The sequence below is a fragment of the Acipenser ruthenus genome, chromosome 5, assembly GCF_902713425.1.
Source record: "Acipenser ruthenus chromosome 5, fAciRut3.2 maternal haplotype, whole genome shotgun sequence".
NCBI classification, from domain to species: Eukaryota; Metazoa; Chordata; class Actinopteri; order Acipenseriformes; family Acipenseridae; genus Acipenser; species Acipenser ruthenus.
In genome coordinates this window covers 23,848,083-23,864,835 of record NC_081193.1, presented here as the reverse complement: position 1 = coordinate 23,864,835, position 16,753 = coordinate 23,848,083, and the positions used below count along the sequence as shown (strand labels likewise).

Genomic DNA, 16,753 nt, shown 5'->3' with positions numbered 1-16,753 from the left:
GCGTGAATGTCTCTTCTTTCCTGACAGACCCTACTGGCACCCTTATTAAGCCATTTGATTTGATTTATTTAACTAAATTGTGGTTGATCTTCCTTTCTGCTCCCTGTTCCAGTATTTGTCTGAGATTCTACATGAGCAAAATCAGCCGATTGTTTCCACGTGTTCAGTGGTGGACGTTCAGGCAGCGTTTAACACTATTGTTACCAGGATCCAGAGATTGTGAGTAAACCCCAGAGCCTTGCAGCATAAAAGCCTGTATCTCTTCCTTTTCTCTCTGCTCAGTTTAAAGAAACATTGCAGCTGCAACACAGCTCCATGTACTTCACACTCATAAGCATGCTCTAATTGTTTTTGTTTTTAAGCACTATTCTTAAGGAATCTCTAATTAATTGTTTCCAAAACCAGCATAGTACCTGTAGTCGGGCTTCCTATGTGCCTATACAGTGGGTGTTGATAGATGGAGAGTGCAGTCATATTGATGAACTGTGAATTTTAATTGCAACTCCTATTGTGCCGAGACCTACAGTAAACAAGCCTACTGTACTTAGACTGGGGGAACAGTTAACAGAATAATATGGTGAAGAGTGGAAAATCTCCCAACTCCACAACTTTACGAAAGCTAAAGAAAGAAAAACAATTTTAAAGTTCTTCAAGCCAAGCTGTCGTTCACTGGGAGAAAAGTGGCTTGCATAAATAGCCAGATAACTTAAACAACCCTTTACAAACATTATTATAGACCCCTTAGCCAGATATGATACCAGGAAAAGTACATCCCTGGTTCCACTTTTAAAGTAATATTTGTTTTAGAGTCTGATGCCGCGTCACACTATTCTAAAAGTAGCCTACTTCAAAACAGCTGTTGAATATATTTAGAGAGATCAATAAGCAGCAAATATAATGTGTCCCAAATGCTGTCTGTCATTAAAAAAATTATTGAAGTAGAAATAGAAAAATAATAGCTTATTTGAGCCCTTCATGTGGAAATCAACTACATAAAAAGGAACTGTTCACACTTCAAGTATATATTGATATTTTATTTTTAAAAGGAAATTCATATTTATATTTATTTATGATATAATACTAAATCCTTCTCATTTTATGAACTTTACAAAAATGCAGCGTTGTATTTATTATGTATGACCGTATCTCTACTGCGTACAGAATGATAGTCCACTCTCTACTTTATAACAAAGGGGTTTTTGAAATACAAATGTGTATTATACATCATTAAAATACATAGACAATAGTATGCAGCTTTGCAATACACTCTGCAGACTTTTGTTCTCTCATTATTGTTCTTACTTTGATAACCATGAACGTGTTTAAATGATGATCCCCAAAAAAGGAGAGCTTGCTAGCTGTTGTGTGATGAAATGTTTGTTAATTTTAATCAACAGAAATAATAAATATTGCAAAGACATATAAGGCAGCATGCCTTTTCTTTTTACAAGTTGGCCATCGCTGTATGACCTCCCAGCCTACAATGCCATATCTAAAAAAACATAAAACTATCAATCTGTCTTTGCAGCTGTAACTGCAATTCCCAAATGCCTCATACAATAAAAGTGGCTGTGGCTGGAGATCACAGTTATCTGAGCACTATCCTGAGGTTTTTTGTGGAACAGCTGGCAAACAAGACTCCCGACTGGCTCAACTACATCCGATTCCTCGTCATCCCTATTGGTAAGACAATTACAAGTGACCAGCATGCACTGTGCATGTATATAACGTTCAGCATGCACATAACCTGCACTGCATGTGTGAATTTGCACATTCGTGTGTTTGCATCTCTTCGATAATGTATGCCTTTTGTATAACTCATTAGTATAACTAACATGCATAGTACAAGTTAAATTCCTTGTTTTATGGGTTGTGTTTTTTTTTAGTTTTTTTTTTTTTTTTAGGGAATTAAATGCTGTTGGACTTATCCTTCACAACCCTTGACAGTATATAGCCCACATACATTGCACTGAAATCTGTAAAACGAATCATGTAATAGTCTGAAAATGTTTGTATTTCTTTTAATAACCTGTCTGTTTAAATCTCATTTACAGCTGTTGTAACGCTTTCTATTTTAATACTGAAAAAATAACACAATAGTACATTTTGTTGCTTCAGTAGTAGGAATGCAAGGTGTTGATTATGTCAAGACTTATTTCTGTATGTCAGTTTTTTATTTATTTATAATCATACCATTTGATGCTGATGGAGGCTTTATACTTTTACATTTCTCAGGCTGCCATCCACTAGCCAAGTACTTGGCATCATTTGATAGCAAATTCAATAATATCTTTATGGACGCAGCATGGAGGGAGATCTTCAGCAAAACAGAACCACCAACCTCAGGTATATAATTATAATCAATATAATTATACATTAGTACTATTAAAAAAAAAAGTCGCCACAGATTATTTTTTCATTGGTCCTGATTCTCTATGGTTTTTTTTTCTTCTGATATTTAAAAACGTGTTAATGTTAAAATGAGGAAGTTACAACTTGGGGGTGCTAGGGGACTTTGAGTTTTGATACTTAATTGTTTGGTTCTAGTTTTGTAAAATGTAACTGGTATTTTTCCATTTTCGAACAAATAGATGAATTACAGGCTGGTGAAAAAATTATTTGGGCCCCTTTGACAACTGTTGTTAAATGTTGTGTCACAACAATGTTGTGCTGACAACTCTTGTGGCTGTTGTGATTTGTGGTTTTGATTCTGAACCATTTTCAAGAGACTTGTATTCTTGTTGATGTTTTACAATGCATTTCCTCTAAGTGCATTATAAGGAAGACTTTTGAACTGGAGATTTGTATCGTGTTTACAGAGGAAAGCTACACCAACGTGTCACTTCCTAGAACACTGTGTATGTGTCAAACTAAACAGCAATAGTATAATGGGGTTAGAAGAAGCATGAAGCAATCTGTATTGCTGGTTATACAGCCTGTGGAAGATGTATCTGGCTTGGTCCATTATAGAGGTGAGAGACTAAAGGATTACACTTCTCTAAAGGGCCTTATTTCCTATTTGCACATTTATATTAGAACATTGAAGCATTATAGAATTAGTCCCTTTCAAACACTGCTGTTGTGGAAATGTCTAATAGAGCTTGTATTTGCACACAGTTGATATGACATTTTAGATTGGGAAACTCAAGATTTTCTCTGAAAACACTAGCATAGCAGTAGTAAATGTGGACAAAAATACTAGTACTAAAAGTACTACATTTTCAGCAATATGTAGCACACAGGATGCAGCAACAGTAAGTCATGAAAATGATGGAAAAGGCATGGTATGTTCTCCAGCTCTTTACCCTTTTGAAAATGTTGCTTTCAGGCATAACCCATAAGTAGGCTTCCAACATCTCTGGCAAAGCGTAGCTGTGGAGGAGTCACAAAACAGTGCTGTGGGCATATTACTGTATAAAACAAAAATAAATACATCTTTACCTGAAAACAAAATTGCCAGTATAAGGTTAATAGGGTTATCTTACCCAAGGAACTGATTATGAAATACCAGGGACAGAATCTACCAGGGACAGAAGTCAGACTCCCAGTGCATCTATTCCACATTTTAGGGTGAGCTTTAACTGTTCAAACTGAAGAGGCCCTAAGTAGGGATGTGCTTTTGGTAAATTTGTATGAACGTTTAAACGTTTTGCAGTATCAGAGTTTTTAAACGTTTAAACCATATCTACATACACACACACACACACACACACACACACACTCTCTCTCTTTATATTACATTCTGATACTGACAGCCCTGGTTAGTATTTTTTAAGCAAATAAACCGTAAATAAGCAAATAACGTTTTAACATTACAAAGACTACAAATTTAAAAAAAAAAAAAAAAAAAACACGTACACATCAAAGTATATATTGAAATGTTTATATTTATGGTTGTAATTGAAGTTGCTAGTGGAGATATAACTACATACATACATATTATTGAACATTTTTGGATAGTATAATGTTTTTAGTATAGTGTGCTTCCTAAAGGTTTATTTAACAACAAAAAAACAGGAACATGTTCCTTTTTATATATATCCAAAATCATACAGAACAATTTAAAGTGAAAAAAGCCTTCCACCTATGGGAAGATTGGGGAATGGGGTCCACGAGTCTGTGGTAATTGCAACTTTTTCTCCCTTTGAAAGTTTTGTATGAACAGCTGCAACATGATTTTCTTTAAGTTTTTCCAGCCTCGCTGTTATTGTTTTATGAGTCGGCACAGTATTGGGATAATCTTACATCGAAAACTGCAGCATTCACGATTCACACGCACTGTCCTCATAGGGGATAACGTGATCACGCCCTGTTCGGCCAAATCTATAGCTAATGTTGTTATGGATGTTTGCTTTTTATTGCCATCAGTAGATCCATCCACAATAATTCTGAATCTTTTCATTTCAAATTGTGAAGCATTGAACTTGTGTTTTTTGTGGTACGGAATTTTGTTTGGCATAATTATTTACATACTACGGTTTTCTCGTTCCCTAAATACTTCCAAACGTGGCTTCCTTTGTTTAGAGATGCCATTTTAAATATAGAACAAACTCAGAAAAAATGCATGTCATTAACATTACTACCCCGTCGTGGAATTGATACCATACCACGCCTACTACAGGCATGAACACACACAGAGTGCACCAATGAAGTGCCGGATCAACTGAGAATAAAACCCGCCCCAGTGTCAATCTTTCTGTTGCACCAATTAGAAAAGCTACTTGGAGGCAATTGCCAAACCCCTTCCTTTTTATAATATCCGCCCTTACTGTGGCACTAGAGCAGTCTGATGCGCGACTACTGATGATAAATTACTAAAATTAATGCATAAAAAAATAAGCATTAGGTGACATTTGGCACGTGACCGGTTATACGGTTAGACGTTTAACCACGTTTTTAGAGTTTATACATTTAAACGTTTAAAATTCCCATCCCTAGCCCTAAGCTTAGTGTGACTGATTTAAACCCATATTAAAATAAACTGAAACCACTATGCAATGTGATCCTTATTTCCATCCCCGCCTCGTTTACATCCCTTATACATCTTAGCCCCGGATGCAGACGTTCTTACATTTGTCTACCCGAACAAAACTGCTAGTACTTGTTGGATACAAGTTCAGGTTTCAACTTGGCGATTCACGTTGGGGCTGAGACATTATGAGATCGCACAACGGCACGCTAGACTGTTTTTTATTTTGTTTTTTCATCTCTGTAGAAAACATCGACATTGCAGGTCGGATAAGCCAGTACATAGCGGGTGCCAATGTTTCCCATCAGTTCCCTATCTCGGAGGCCATGCTCACCTATAAACAGAAGAGGTAAGGAGATCTCGTCTGTCGTAATTTGTCAGATGAAAGCATGCTGCAAAATAAAGAATCTGCATAGGACTGTTTTTTTTTTTTTTTTTTTTTTTGCCTGCGCCCTGCATGAATCTTGCTTGGAGCTTTGAAGCCTTGATCATAACAGTGACATTTGAAAGAGAAGTGTACCACGTGCAGAGGCATGGTTAACACCCATTCTTTCTAGAACAAGTCACATCCTAGTATCTGAATGATGCAGTGGCATCCTGTTTTATCATTTGTTTTGTTTTTATATCAAATTTAGCATAGACAATATACAGTTCAGTACTGTATTGTTTTTCCAATATTAATATTATTGTTCTGAAGCAAATTGTATGATGGGCTGTGTACCTTTAGCCCCTGATAATTAACCATTTGCCAACAAAAAAAGAACTGTACATTGTCTGTTAACCTTTTTTCTTTTTTTACTTTCATAGAAAAATGTAAAATAATATTACATTAAAACAAGCTAGTAATGTATTTTGTAACAATTTTAAAACAATCTGAACTTAATCTTCAAAGGTTCATTTGTCGTTAGCTCTCAAGATCTGTGTATTCCACAACTGGGAAATGTTCTGGTTGCAGAAAGCAACGCCTTGCAGGATGTATTTTTTTTTTTTTTTTTTTTTTTTTTTTTTTTACAGAAGTAAGATGCAGCATCTTTTTAACCACATATAATATAACAGAATTTTACATGTTGCTTTTTCCCTTTTTTTATTTTTTTATTTTTGTTTGCATTCAAGGAAAAGAAGTTTGTATTTTGAGTTTTATATCAGGTATCTTACAATTTTTTGTGTTTTTAAATTTTACTTCCAAATGTCCTCCTTTTTGGGTCTTAAACCCCTTCACACGTTGCTTTTCTATCACTGTAAAACTCACACTTTTTCCCCAGCATTGGTTTGGATTTTTTTTCTGAACCACACAAGTGCGTCTTGTTTTTCTTTCTGTTAATAAGTGTGTATACATTCACTGCAGCACCACTGCTGTTGGCAGAAAGCATGAGAAGGTGAAAAAGAATGAGATATAATATGGATTAAGCTGCAAATTTGTGTTTCAATACACCATAGAAAATAGTTTAATCATTTTATATTGTGGGTTTATTCACAAGCACAGTATATAAGCATTTTGGTTGAATGTAGTTTTATTTATGTAACAGCATCTGTGCTGAAAATTTGTTAGCTTTCAGGGTATCAACAGTAACCAAATTAAATGGTATACATTAAATTAATTCAAGTGATCTTAATCCAGTCTCCAGTGTACAGAAATGCATGAGTGACGTTTTTAGCCGGTACCCATTTTCAGGGGCCTAAGGGTTAGATACTGAGAGTTTAAAATGCGCAAGTTATTAACTTGTCTCTTTAATTCAGTGAGCGGTAATTGGAAATACCATGGCGCCGGTTGTCAATGGAATTGAGAGTGTGGAGAATGAAGATATCAGCACCCAGTGCTCACATAAACTAAACCTCCTTAGGCCACTGGAACACTTTGCTTCCAGAGATTAGGAGAATAAAAATGCTTCTCCTCTCAGATGGAGGCCCTAAAGATTAAAAATAATAATAATAGATCTCTCATAGGAGCCTCGGAACATTAAGTATTCAAACTGGAAGTTTGCTGTCTTAAATCTGGCTTTAGAGGGCTGTGAGAGCATTTGTGTATTTTATTCCAGTGTTTAAACCTTATTCTTAATTTGTCCATCCAGTGTAATTTGGGGTCCCATGGAACAGAAAGGAATTTATAATCTGTTATAATGTATCAGCCCTGATTTATATATATTTCATTTAAAGCATGAGTGTCAATAAGGCACAGATTTAATTTTAAGTCAGTAATGGTAATATTCCCTTCATAGAAAATAGTTACTTGACGCTTGCCTACTGCTTTGCACTGAAACTGGACCAGGTGACGGCTTTAACATGGGTTTATGGGTAAAACAACTTCTTTTTTTTATCTTAGATATGCTCCTTGGGTAACACACAGTTTTTGTTTTGTTTTTTTACGTAGAAGTGTGAGTACAGGACAATCTGACAAAAGTATTTTGTTTTGAGCGAATAGCAAAGGCAGTGCAGTTTTTGACTACAATATGTAGTTAATTCAGTTAACCAGTGATTGTATTAAGCGGTTTTCAATGTATGTGGGGGAAAAAAATAGCATTTTTATTGGAAAAAGATACTTGTAATAACGAATAGTTATCCAAATGAATAATGCATTTAATTAAGTGCTGTTGGTATACCTACAAAAAGATGTAAAGCCTTTGTAAGCCTGTATTACACAAATGTCATTTTAAAGTTTACATTTTGTCTTGGTCATCGTGATTGCTATTAGAGCAAATGCAGGCATTTAAATGTAATGTTGATGTAATAGAGTATATTTCACTTAGCTTTTAGAGGCTGTAATGTTGATTTATACTTCAGCATGCAGTAGCTGTTTGGACTGCTGGTTAAAGCTCGAGAATGTGTAGCATTTACATTCCCCGGAACATTGTCAAATTGAAAAGTACAACTATGGCCAAATGTTTTGCATCACTCTATAGAATTAACACATTTTGCTCCATAAAGTCGAATGAAACCTGCTGAATAATGTCACGTTAACATATTGAATTATATACCGCTTTGTATTTTTCCATATGCTTAACGAAAAAAAGTCTAACATCAAATACTGTACTACTATTATGGCTTCCGGTAGACTTTTATGATATCATTTTGTAGTTTTCTTTGAATTTTACATGATGTTAAATAAAATATCTAAATTATATTCATGTAGTAGTTATTGTTTATATATATATTTTTTTTAATTGTCTCAATCCTAAAATTCTAAGTGATGCAAAAGCCATAGCTGTATACACAGCTGGAGAGACGGTGGGCATGGTGGAGGTGCTACTGTAGGCACAGACACACTATCACTTTTTGAAAGGCTGGACTGCTGTACCGTGTTCTTACGCACAGCTTGTCCATTTCTCATCAGTTTTGTTCTAAAATACAATGCTTTTACTGAAGACTCCAGTTGTGTTACATATTTCTCTGGAGGCTGATTATCACTGCAAATCGCCATGGATTGTAGATGATAATACCAGAAATACTGAAATAATTTGGTGCCGTCTTGTCGTCGTCCCCTCTCCCTCCCAACACACACACCTTACAACAAAACAATGACCAAACCAGTTGTAAGGATTGCGCATTGATCTCATTTATCACATGAAATCAATAATCTCTTTTTCACACCACTTCAAAGAGATGGCGGCTGAATATTTATCATGTGTGTTTTGTTTTGTTTTGTTTTTTTAAATCTGTATTGCATTTATGGAAACCTAACGTACCAAAGACTCAAATCAAAGACTTGTTCTGGAAACAAAAATTAGATATTTCTCCTTCTTTCTTTTCTGTTCTCAGCCCTGATGAGGATTCCTGTCAGAAATTCATCCCTTTTATTGGGGTAAGATCTCAGAAGATATGATTTAACTTTTGCCTATTTTACACAACATTACTGAACATCTGTCTCTAATCAAGATACAGTACTCTGCATCAAAATAATATTTGAGTTTATAGATTATATCAGTCGTGTGATGTAAGTGTCCATTGGGCTTGCTGGGTTGCGATTTACTAATCCAGGTGAAGTAAGTTTTATTAAACTCCTTTGTCTTATTGGCCTAGTTGTGTTTATGCTGATATGAAGTATTGAGTTTTAAATTGGGTCTCTAAAATAGGAGAACATGTGTGGACCATAGGTCTTCAGAATGGGCAATAAGGCACATTCTCACCATGAGTCACAGTACACAGTGCTTATTTTGCATGCACACAACAACTGTCCTGAAACTCTCTTCTCCATCACATGTGGTTTATGTATCATTAGTGTTCTGCGTTTCCGGTTTATTCCGAATTTTACCAAAAAATTAAAGGACTTTTTTTTTTTTTTTTTAAGTGGACGTCGGTTTTTACTGATTTATACCCGATTTTTGTCTATTAGTCAATATTTTCCCTGTACTGTTTTCTAGGAAATATATAATATTATGATTAAAATGCGGTTTTATTTTGTTATTATTTATTATTTTAAATTTAGTAATTGCCAATTATTTTATTATTTTCTCTCAATTTGGCATGTCCAATTATTTTTAGGCTCAGCTCACTGCTGCCACCCCCACGCTGACTCGGGAGCGGCGAAGACGAACACACGCTGTCCTCCGAAGCGTGTGCCATTAACCGACCGCTTTTTTTCACACTGCAGACTCACCATGCAGGCACCTCAGAGCTACAGCCCGGCAAGACTACAGGGGTCGCTGATGCGCAGTGAGACGAGGCCGACCTAAGCCCTTTCTGAGAATTTTTCCCCCGATTTTTACCGTTGTTTCAATTAAAAACAATTTTGTACTGATTTTATCCCTATTTTAATATATGTAAAATAAACTCTGAAAAATTCCCGGAATTTTTTTTTAAAGATGCAAACCGAAAACGCGGAACACTATGTATCATCAACCACAAGTGGGGTGAAATGTCTCCAAAGAATTCGGCCGAGTTGAGTTGGAATCTTTATTTGATAGCTTTGATCAGCAAAACTGTAACTATTTTTTTATAGAAGTATTGAAATAAATCTCTTCAATAAATCTCCTTATTCATTTTCACTTCTCAGGTGGTAAAGGTGGGGATTGTGGAACAGAATCTATCTGCCTCAGGTAAGACTGTTACTGTATGTTGATGAAATAATGAAGCATATTGCATTTTTGTATAGACATTTTAATGATGTAAATAGTGCCAGATCGTATTACAGTTTACATAAAAATGCTCTAATGTATGTACAGTAGTAATCCTTTACTGCAAAAAAATGTATTTGCTTACGATTGTAAGTCGCCCTGGATAAGGGCGTCTGCTAAGAAATAAATAATAATAATAATAATAATAATAATAAAAAAGGATGCTCATTTCTGTTCTCTTTGTATTACATTGAACACACTGCATTTCCGTTTTGTTTATGGTGCTTTAGCAATGCCTCTCCAACATGGGTCAGTCCATTTCCATGGCACAGCATTCTAATTCCTTGTCTGGGATACCTTCCATAACTATAAACATGTTTTGTCAAAGGACAAATAGGTCATTAAATCACAAGATTCAAATTATTTCAAGGGTGGCGGTAATGAGATGCGTCGCTGTTTTTTAGATCATTCATTTCCATAACAATAAGCAGCAAACTGTAGAATAAATATAGACTAACATTCACATGTCATGGTATACATTTCATGAATCCATTTACTCAAAATGCTGTTTCTAAATCCAGGGATATTTTTCATAAAGTTATACAGTTATGTAACAAACTCTAAGCTAGAGGGAGGGAGGGAGGGAGATAGATGGAGGTCACACGGCCCCAGCTGTGTCAAGGTCACCTTGTGTGGATGGGAGGATCCCTGTCTGGGGAAGGGATGTCCATTATTGAGGTCCCTAGAGCATAAACTCGAATAGAGCAACAGTTTAATGAATACATTTATACAGTTTATTGTGTAAGCTGCTGAATATACATATACTAAATGCTGAACTGTCACAAAAATGTGGTTTAACTTTAAAATAAATCTAAAATAGACAAACATAAAGTTGTGTCCAATATGTCCTTTCAGCCTAGAATAAAAATTTAATGATATGGATGCAATGGACACATGCCTGTAAATAGCTTAGAATTCAGCGCTGTTAAAAAGGCTTTCATGATCTCTAATACCACCTCTCAAATGTCCTTGATTCCAAGGAATGGCTTTAATTATTATTGCATCTTGTAATTATGTGCAGCAGTGTGGAGTAGTGGTTGGGGCTCTGGACTCTTGACCGGAGGGTTGTGGGTTCAATCCCCAGTGGAGGACACTGCTGTTGTACCCTTGAGCAAGGTACTTTACCTAGATTGCTCCAATAAAAACCCAACTGTATAAATGGGTACTTGTATGTAAAAATAATGTGATATCTGTATAATGTGAAATAATGTATAATGTGATATCTTGTAACAATTGTAAGTCGCCCTGGATAAGGGCGTCTGCTAAGAAATAAATAATAATAAATAATAATAAATCAGTTTAGGCCTTCACAACACAATCTCGGGAAGATTTATTAATACCCTGCTTTGCAACAGACTTTCTAAATAAGTCATACAGGCCTTCAGCATTTTGCTTTGTTTTCTTGGAAATTAAGGTCACTAGGTGGATTTTTTTTAAATTTTTAATTTGTCTTGTAGATCTGAAACTCTAAAGTGTGTTGTGTTCATGAATAACAATATTGCCTCATATTTCATCAGGATAAAGGCGCTAAAAAAGCCATAAATCTTACAAACAACATAAACAAAACAAGGCTATGGAAATTACACCTGTAAAATGTAATCTGATGGGACTGTCAGACACGGTATTGATTTTGACACTTTCTCCTTTTAAATTAGTACATTTCATTACCTTTTTGTTTTTACTGCTTGATGCTGAAGCAGCACCCATTTTTTTAGGATTGGTTATAAAGTCAGTAGACCATTTTGCAATGATGGTCTGAGAGGAGAGGGGAGCATTCTGAACCGGTATGAAGGATTCCATCCATTTAGTGTTTATTGAATACAATAATTAGGATAACTGATATGTCTTACCCATTATACACCCGGTTTCTCTTTAAGACAGTAAGATGTATGCAGTATAGCTGATTGCCCAGACCCTCATTTGCACTAACCGAACAAAATTAGGGTGGTCTTTGAAACTAGTCAATAGGGATCAATGACCAGGCCCATGTTAGTAGTCCTAGAATCTTATTTCCCATTTGAGTCTATTTTTAATAGCACAGACTTGGAATTGGGTTGGCAGTTTTCTTTGGGGGGTGGGACGGACTACTGAAATACAATAATAAATAAGTAGATTGTTATTGTTCAATGAAACTAAATGCTTTGTAATTCTAAACAAACAACCCCTTTAAAGCCTCCTCAAAGCTATAACACTATAAACATGATAAAAAAAAGGTCTACAATGAAAACAAAATGATTGTACAGTATAAGCAGAGCTTCTGATTTTCAGTTTTAACAGATAAAAACTGATACAATACCCCCCCCCCCCCCGATACCAAAAAATTGAATTGGTGTGTATATCCAATAAACACAGGAAAAACACTGGAAATGGTTACTCAATTTATGTTGACTTCACCCATTTCCCATTTAAAAAAAAAATAAAACTACAAAAAAAACTAAAGCAAACTACCTTTCCCATGTGCATTTGGGCATCCCTCTTTTTTTATTGTTATTTTGACAGGTGGCATACAGTACACGACTTCCTGTATTGTATGTCATTGACTTGAATGAGTTTGCAGCAGCACTGGCAATGGCATGGTGGATAATTGTAATATTTCTTTGTTTCTTCAAGTGGATTCTGATGATGCCACAGTGTGCAATGTTAATCTGCTGACATCCCCTCCGGCCTCTGTGGGCAGCACACATGGGAAAGAGATGACCGGCACCCCACCCCCGTCCCCGTCTGTTTCCAGCGGACTGTCCGGAGCTGGGTACGTCTCCTGCTTCTTAACAACAGCAGCGCCCAATGCTGCATTTAGCAAGTTCAACACACTGCTTTATTACATGACCGCTTTCTGTCTGCGATGTCTCATACAGTATATAGATGTAGTTATTCATTGCAGACAAACGCATACGAATTAAGATTGTTCTTTTGTTTTGCAAGCTTAAAAAATAAAATAATAATGAACAGTGTGTTGGAAACCAACCCATTACGTTTATCTGCTTTTCCTTCTCTCAAAATCACTTGAAAATAATTATCCAAACGTATATATTTTCTTTCAATTTGTAATTGATTGGTAAAAATAATACCTTCTAAAATCAATGATGGGGTGGATGTGCCAAATGTATCCTAGGACCCAGTTCCCTCTGAGCTTGTAATGCACAATGGCTTATATTCAGGGCTTAAGTTCTCATGGAATATTTCCCGCAGCCCAACATGGTTTTGAGTGCATGTTCGTATATTTGTGTACTTTCAGTATTTAAGATACTTTTAGGTCCTAACATTTTATCAGCAAAATAAATAAAAAGCTTTCGTAATTAAAAATTAAAAGTATGTGTTAGTCCTGATTGTGCTGTTTGTTCAGTTACTTGTTCACAGTGTGTGTTCATAAAGTCAAAACCTCCTCCTGGCTTTAGAAGAGACGCGACGTGCCTGTGTTGTTACTGTGATATGCTTAAATAACGTTGCTGAAACTAATCAGACTGCTGTTTGATTTCATCTCATCATTCAAACCCTAGACTGTTTGCCATAGTATTGTGGTTACTGTATTGCCGCTAACAGCAAACGCTCCCTCGATTTTTTTTATTTTTTTTTTTTCTTTATTTCCTATACTAAATTTAAATAGATAGGACAGCGAGGAAGCAGAATATTTTACATTGACAGACATTGTAGTGCGTGTCCATTACAAGAATGGAGACTTTCTTTCAACAAGCAGGCAAATGGTAAAATACACGAATACTGTATTTACGTATTTTCGAGCGGATTGATTTGGAACAGTAATTAAAAATAGTATGAAAGATCATATTCGAGATCCTTTATCAGAGATTTAAGCCCTCGTATTCATCAGGTTAAAGGAAATCTTGATCCATTTTCTAATTCGTTATTTTGTTTTAAACAGTTAAGCTCGTACATTATCAGACAACCAAACCGATATGTGGTTTCAGGTCTGCCGATTTAATATTGACTTATTAGGCAATCGCGTAAACAAAGCAAATACATTGTCAAGTTTACACAGCAGTTAACTCATTCGCAGTTGCACATGTTACACGCATGCACACACAGCACTAGCAACAACCAGGGAAAGGAAGGACAGACGTACACATACAGATACAGTTATGCTGCTCTCCATATACTGTATGTAAATATTTTCACTTGTTATAACTGCCATGAAAATAAATTGCTACAGTCCTTGTGAAAAATAAATGTAGTACTTCAGTGTATCTGCAAAATAGTTTTTTTTTTTTAATTCATATATTTGTTTATTATTAATTTATGGATAATATTGTTAGTATCTTTTTTTCTTTTCTTTCTTTGATTTCCTCTTTCTATGTCAGTCCAAATGCATGCAGTTGCTACTTAGGACTACTTTGCTTTTTCTAGTGTTTTCAATTGTTAAAGTTCCTGATTGCAGCACTAAATAAACCTGGTTTCAGCGGGTCTTAACACAGTGCTCAATTGTCTATTTGGGATCCCATTGCACTGTCATCAGAATCGCTTCGGCGAATATGCTAATGATACCACGCACCGAAATTTATACCGACCCGTGGCGAGGGGCAGGCGCTCTATAACGGCACAAGACATGTCTTCAGAATACCATTTCAGCGCAGGGGGGGGAGTTACGTCTTCACTCCATTTATGCGTCACAGAATCGGGAGCAAGCCCATTCGTGCTTGCACTCGCATTTGCGCTGTGATCAAAATACAGCCCTAAGTGTCTTTTACAAATATTTTTATACTGATTCTTTCTTGTACTGTATGTTGCCATTAGTAGTAATAATAATTATTATTATTATTATTATTATTATTATTATTATTATTATTATTATTACTATTATTATTGTTATTATTATTATTATTAATATATGTAGAAAACTTTAATTTCCTACGATAATTAATGTTAATAACACTGCACACATTCATTTCAGCTTTTCCAAACAAATTCAGTTGCCCATACAGTGCAAAACAACATTGCCATCAAAGTATGCACAATAATAAACAGCCTTCCATATCAATCCAGCAATATCAATTTAACAAGAAATTACCACAACTTGTTTGCCATTGTGCATTAGAATGTGTTCTCAGTAGATTTTAGCCTGGTTCTCCTCAGGGATTCATTGTTTGCTTGTGTATTTTATTGGCAGCTCTCCGGGTTTAGGGGGAGAGGTGATGGGACTGCAGGTGGACTACTGGACCTCGCAGGGGCCAGAGAAGAAGAAGGACGGGGAGAAGCGGGACGTGGGCATGAAAAATACTCTGAAGAGCAACTTCCGCTCCCTCCAGGTCAGCCGGATCCCCAACAGCGGAGAGCTCACAGCCCCGGCCACCATGTCCATGACCGTGGTCACCAAGGAGAAGAACAAAAAGGGTGAGACGTGACGCTAGAATACCCAGTACTGGTGCTGATGACATTATTGAAGTCCACTGCTCTTTTATTTGAGTCCATTTGACCTCCCAGGTCATCACCATATATATGTAACACCCAAATTACTTTGACCAGACATTGTTGACAAAATGTTTTGGGTACAAAGATCTTTATGCATCATATCAACACACCATTCAGAACAGTGGTTTTTCGTTTCCCTGGGATGATCTTTTTTTTTTAATGACCCAATTAAAAGTGTTATGCCAATGAATTCAGGTTGAGTTGTGTTGAGCAAAATATTTTTGTTATTACAATGGGACTAAAAAGTCTGCCAACATACCAAAAAAGTGACATTGTTGGCCGACAAGTTGTTGGCAGATGTTATTTCCTAACCATGTCCATGTGTCTGATTTTGTTGCCTGATTTGGTTGCTCCACACAGTGTTGGCCAACAAAACCAGGTTGCTGTGGAAAAACTGATTTTCAGTGTATGTTCAGTAAGCAGTGCAGTGTTTACAATCTTTTTCTTCTGTTTTGTGCAGTAATATTCCTCAGTAAGAAACCCAAGGAGAAAGAGCTTGATTCAAAAAGTCAGGTGATTGATGGGATCAGCAGGTTAATCTGCACTGCCAAACACCAGCACACCATGCTTAAAGGTAAATTTGTCAAAAGCCTTAGAACAGAACCTGGTTTATATTCCATGCACCAGTTGGATGATTGCTGAATACTGAAAATGCTGTGATGATGTTACAACTAGCTCTCTCTTTACGTGCAATAGCACCACCTTCTGGTTTAACACTTAATTACAGGTACCATTTGCTTATAGTAATTCACCAAATTTACTATAAAACAGTTGTGAGTTTTACTGATTTTTTAAATGTCATTCATAATAAATGATCAGCTAAAGTTAAACAGTTAGAGAATGTAATCGTTGAGCCAAAGATTGTATTGCTCTCTTTATTGTATTTCTGTTAATGTTTGTGGTTGTAATTTGCATATGTATTTCTGTATTTTAGTGTTGCCTGCCTTTCACCTTGCTTGCTTGTCTCCCATGGGATGTATTGGAAAATCAGTTGTTTGCATTTCAGTGTGCCTGTCATCTAGCAGAATCTTAAATCAAATATTGATTTTTCTTTTTTTTTATCCCACCTTGAATAACAGGTGAAGCATGTTTAGACTGGCTTGATCAGTATGTGGACATTGTTACTGGCTCACTGGTCTTATTTTATTAACCCAAAATGATTCGCTCAATACAACAATTAGTCAGTTTAATACTATATGAAACATCAAAAACAGCAAGCAAATACAAAATAGACATAATTGCCTTTTTGTTATGC

At 35.9% G+C, this 16,753-nt stretch overlaps 1 protein-coding gene across 1 annotated transcript in view; it reads left to right on the top strand.

Moving 5' to 3' along the window:
• The window catches only part of LOC117402222 (phosphofurin acidic cluster sorting protein 1-like), a 116,728-nt gene that overhangs the window by 92,772 nt on the left and 7,203 nt on the right, over positions 1-16,753 (top strand). The window contains exons 15-23 of the mRNA XM_059023853.1: positions 113-219; positions 1,529-1,683; positions 2,236-2,346; positions 5,216-5,318; positions 8,723-8,765; positions 9,957-9,999; positions 12,688-12,826; positions 15,197-15,420; positions 15,959-16,072. Coding sequence (XP_058879836.1) covers positions 113-219; positions 1,529-1,683; positions 2,236-2,346; positions 5,216-5,318; positions 8,723-8,765; positions 9,957-9,999; positions 12,688-12,826; positions 15,197-15,420; positions 15,959-16,072 — 1,039 coding nt within the window. The remainder of the gene's footprint in view (positions 1-112; positions 220-1,528; positions 1,684-2,235; positions 2,347-5,215; positions 5,319-8,722; positions 8,766-9,956; positions 10,000-12,687; positions 12,827-15,196; positions 15,421-15,958; positions 16,073-16,753) is intronic.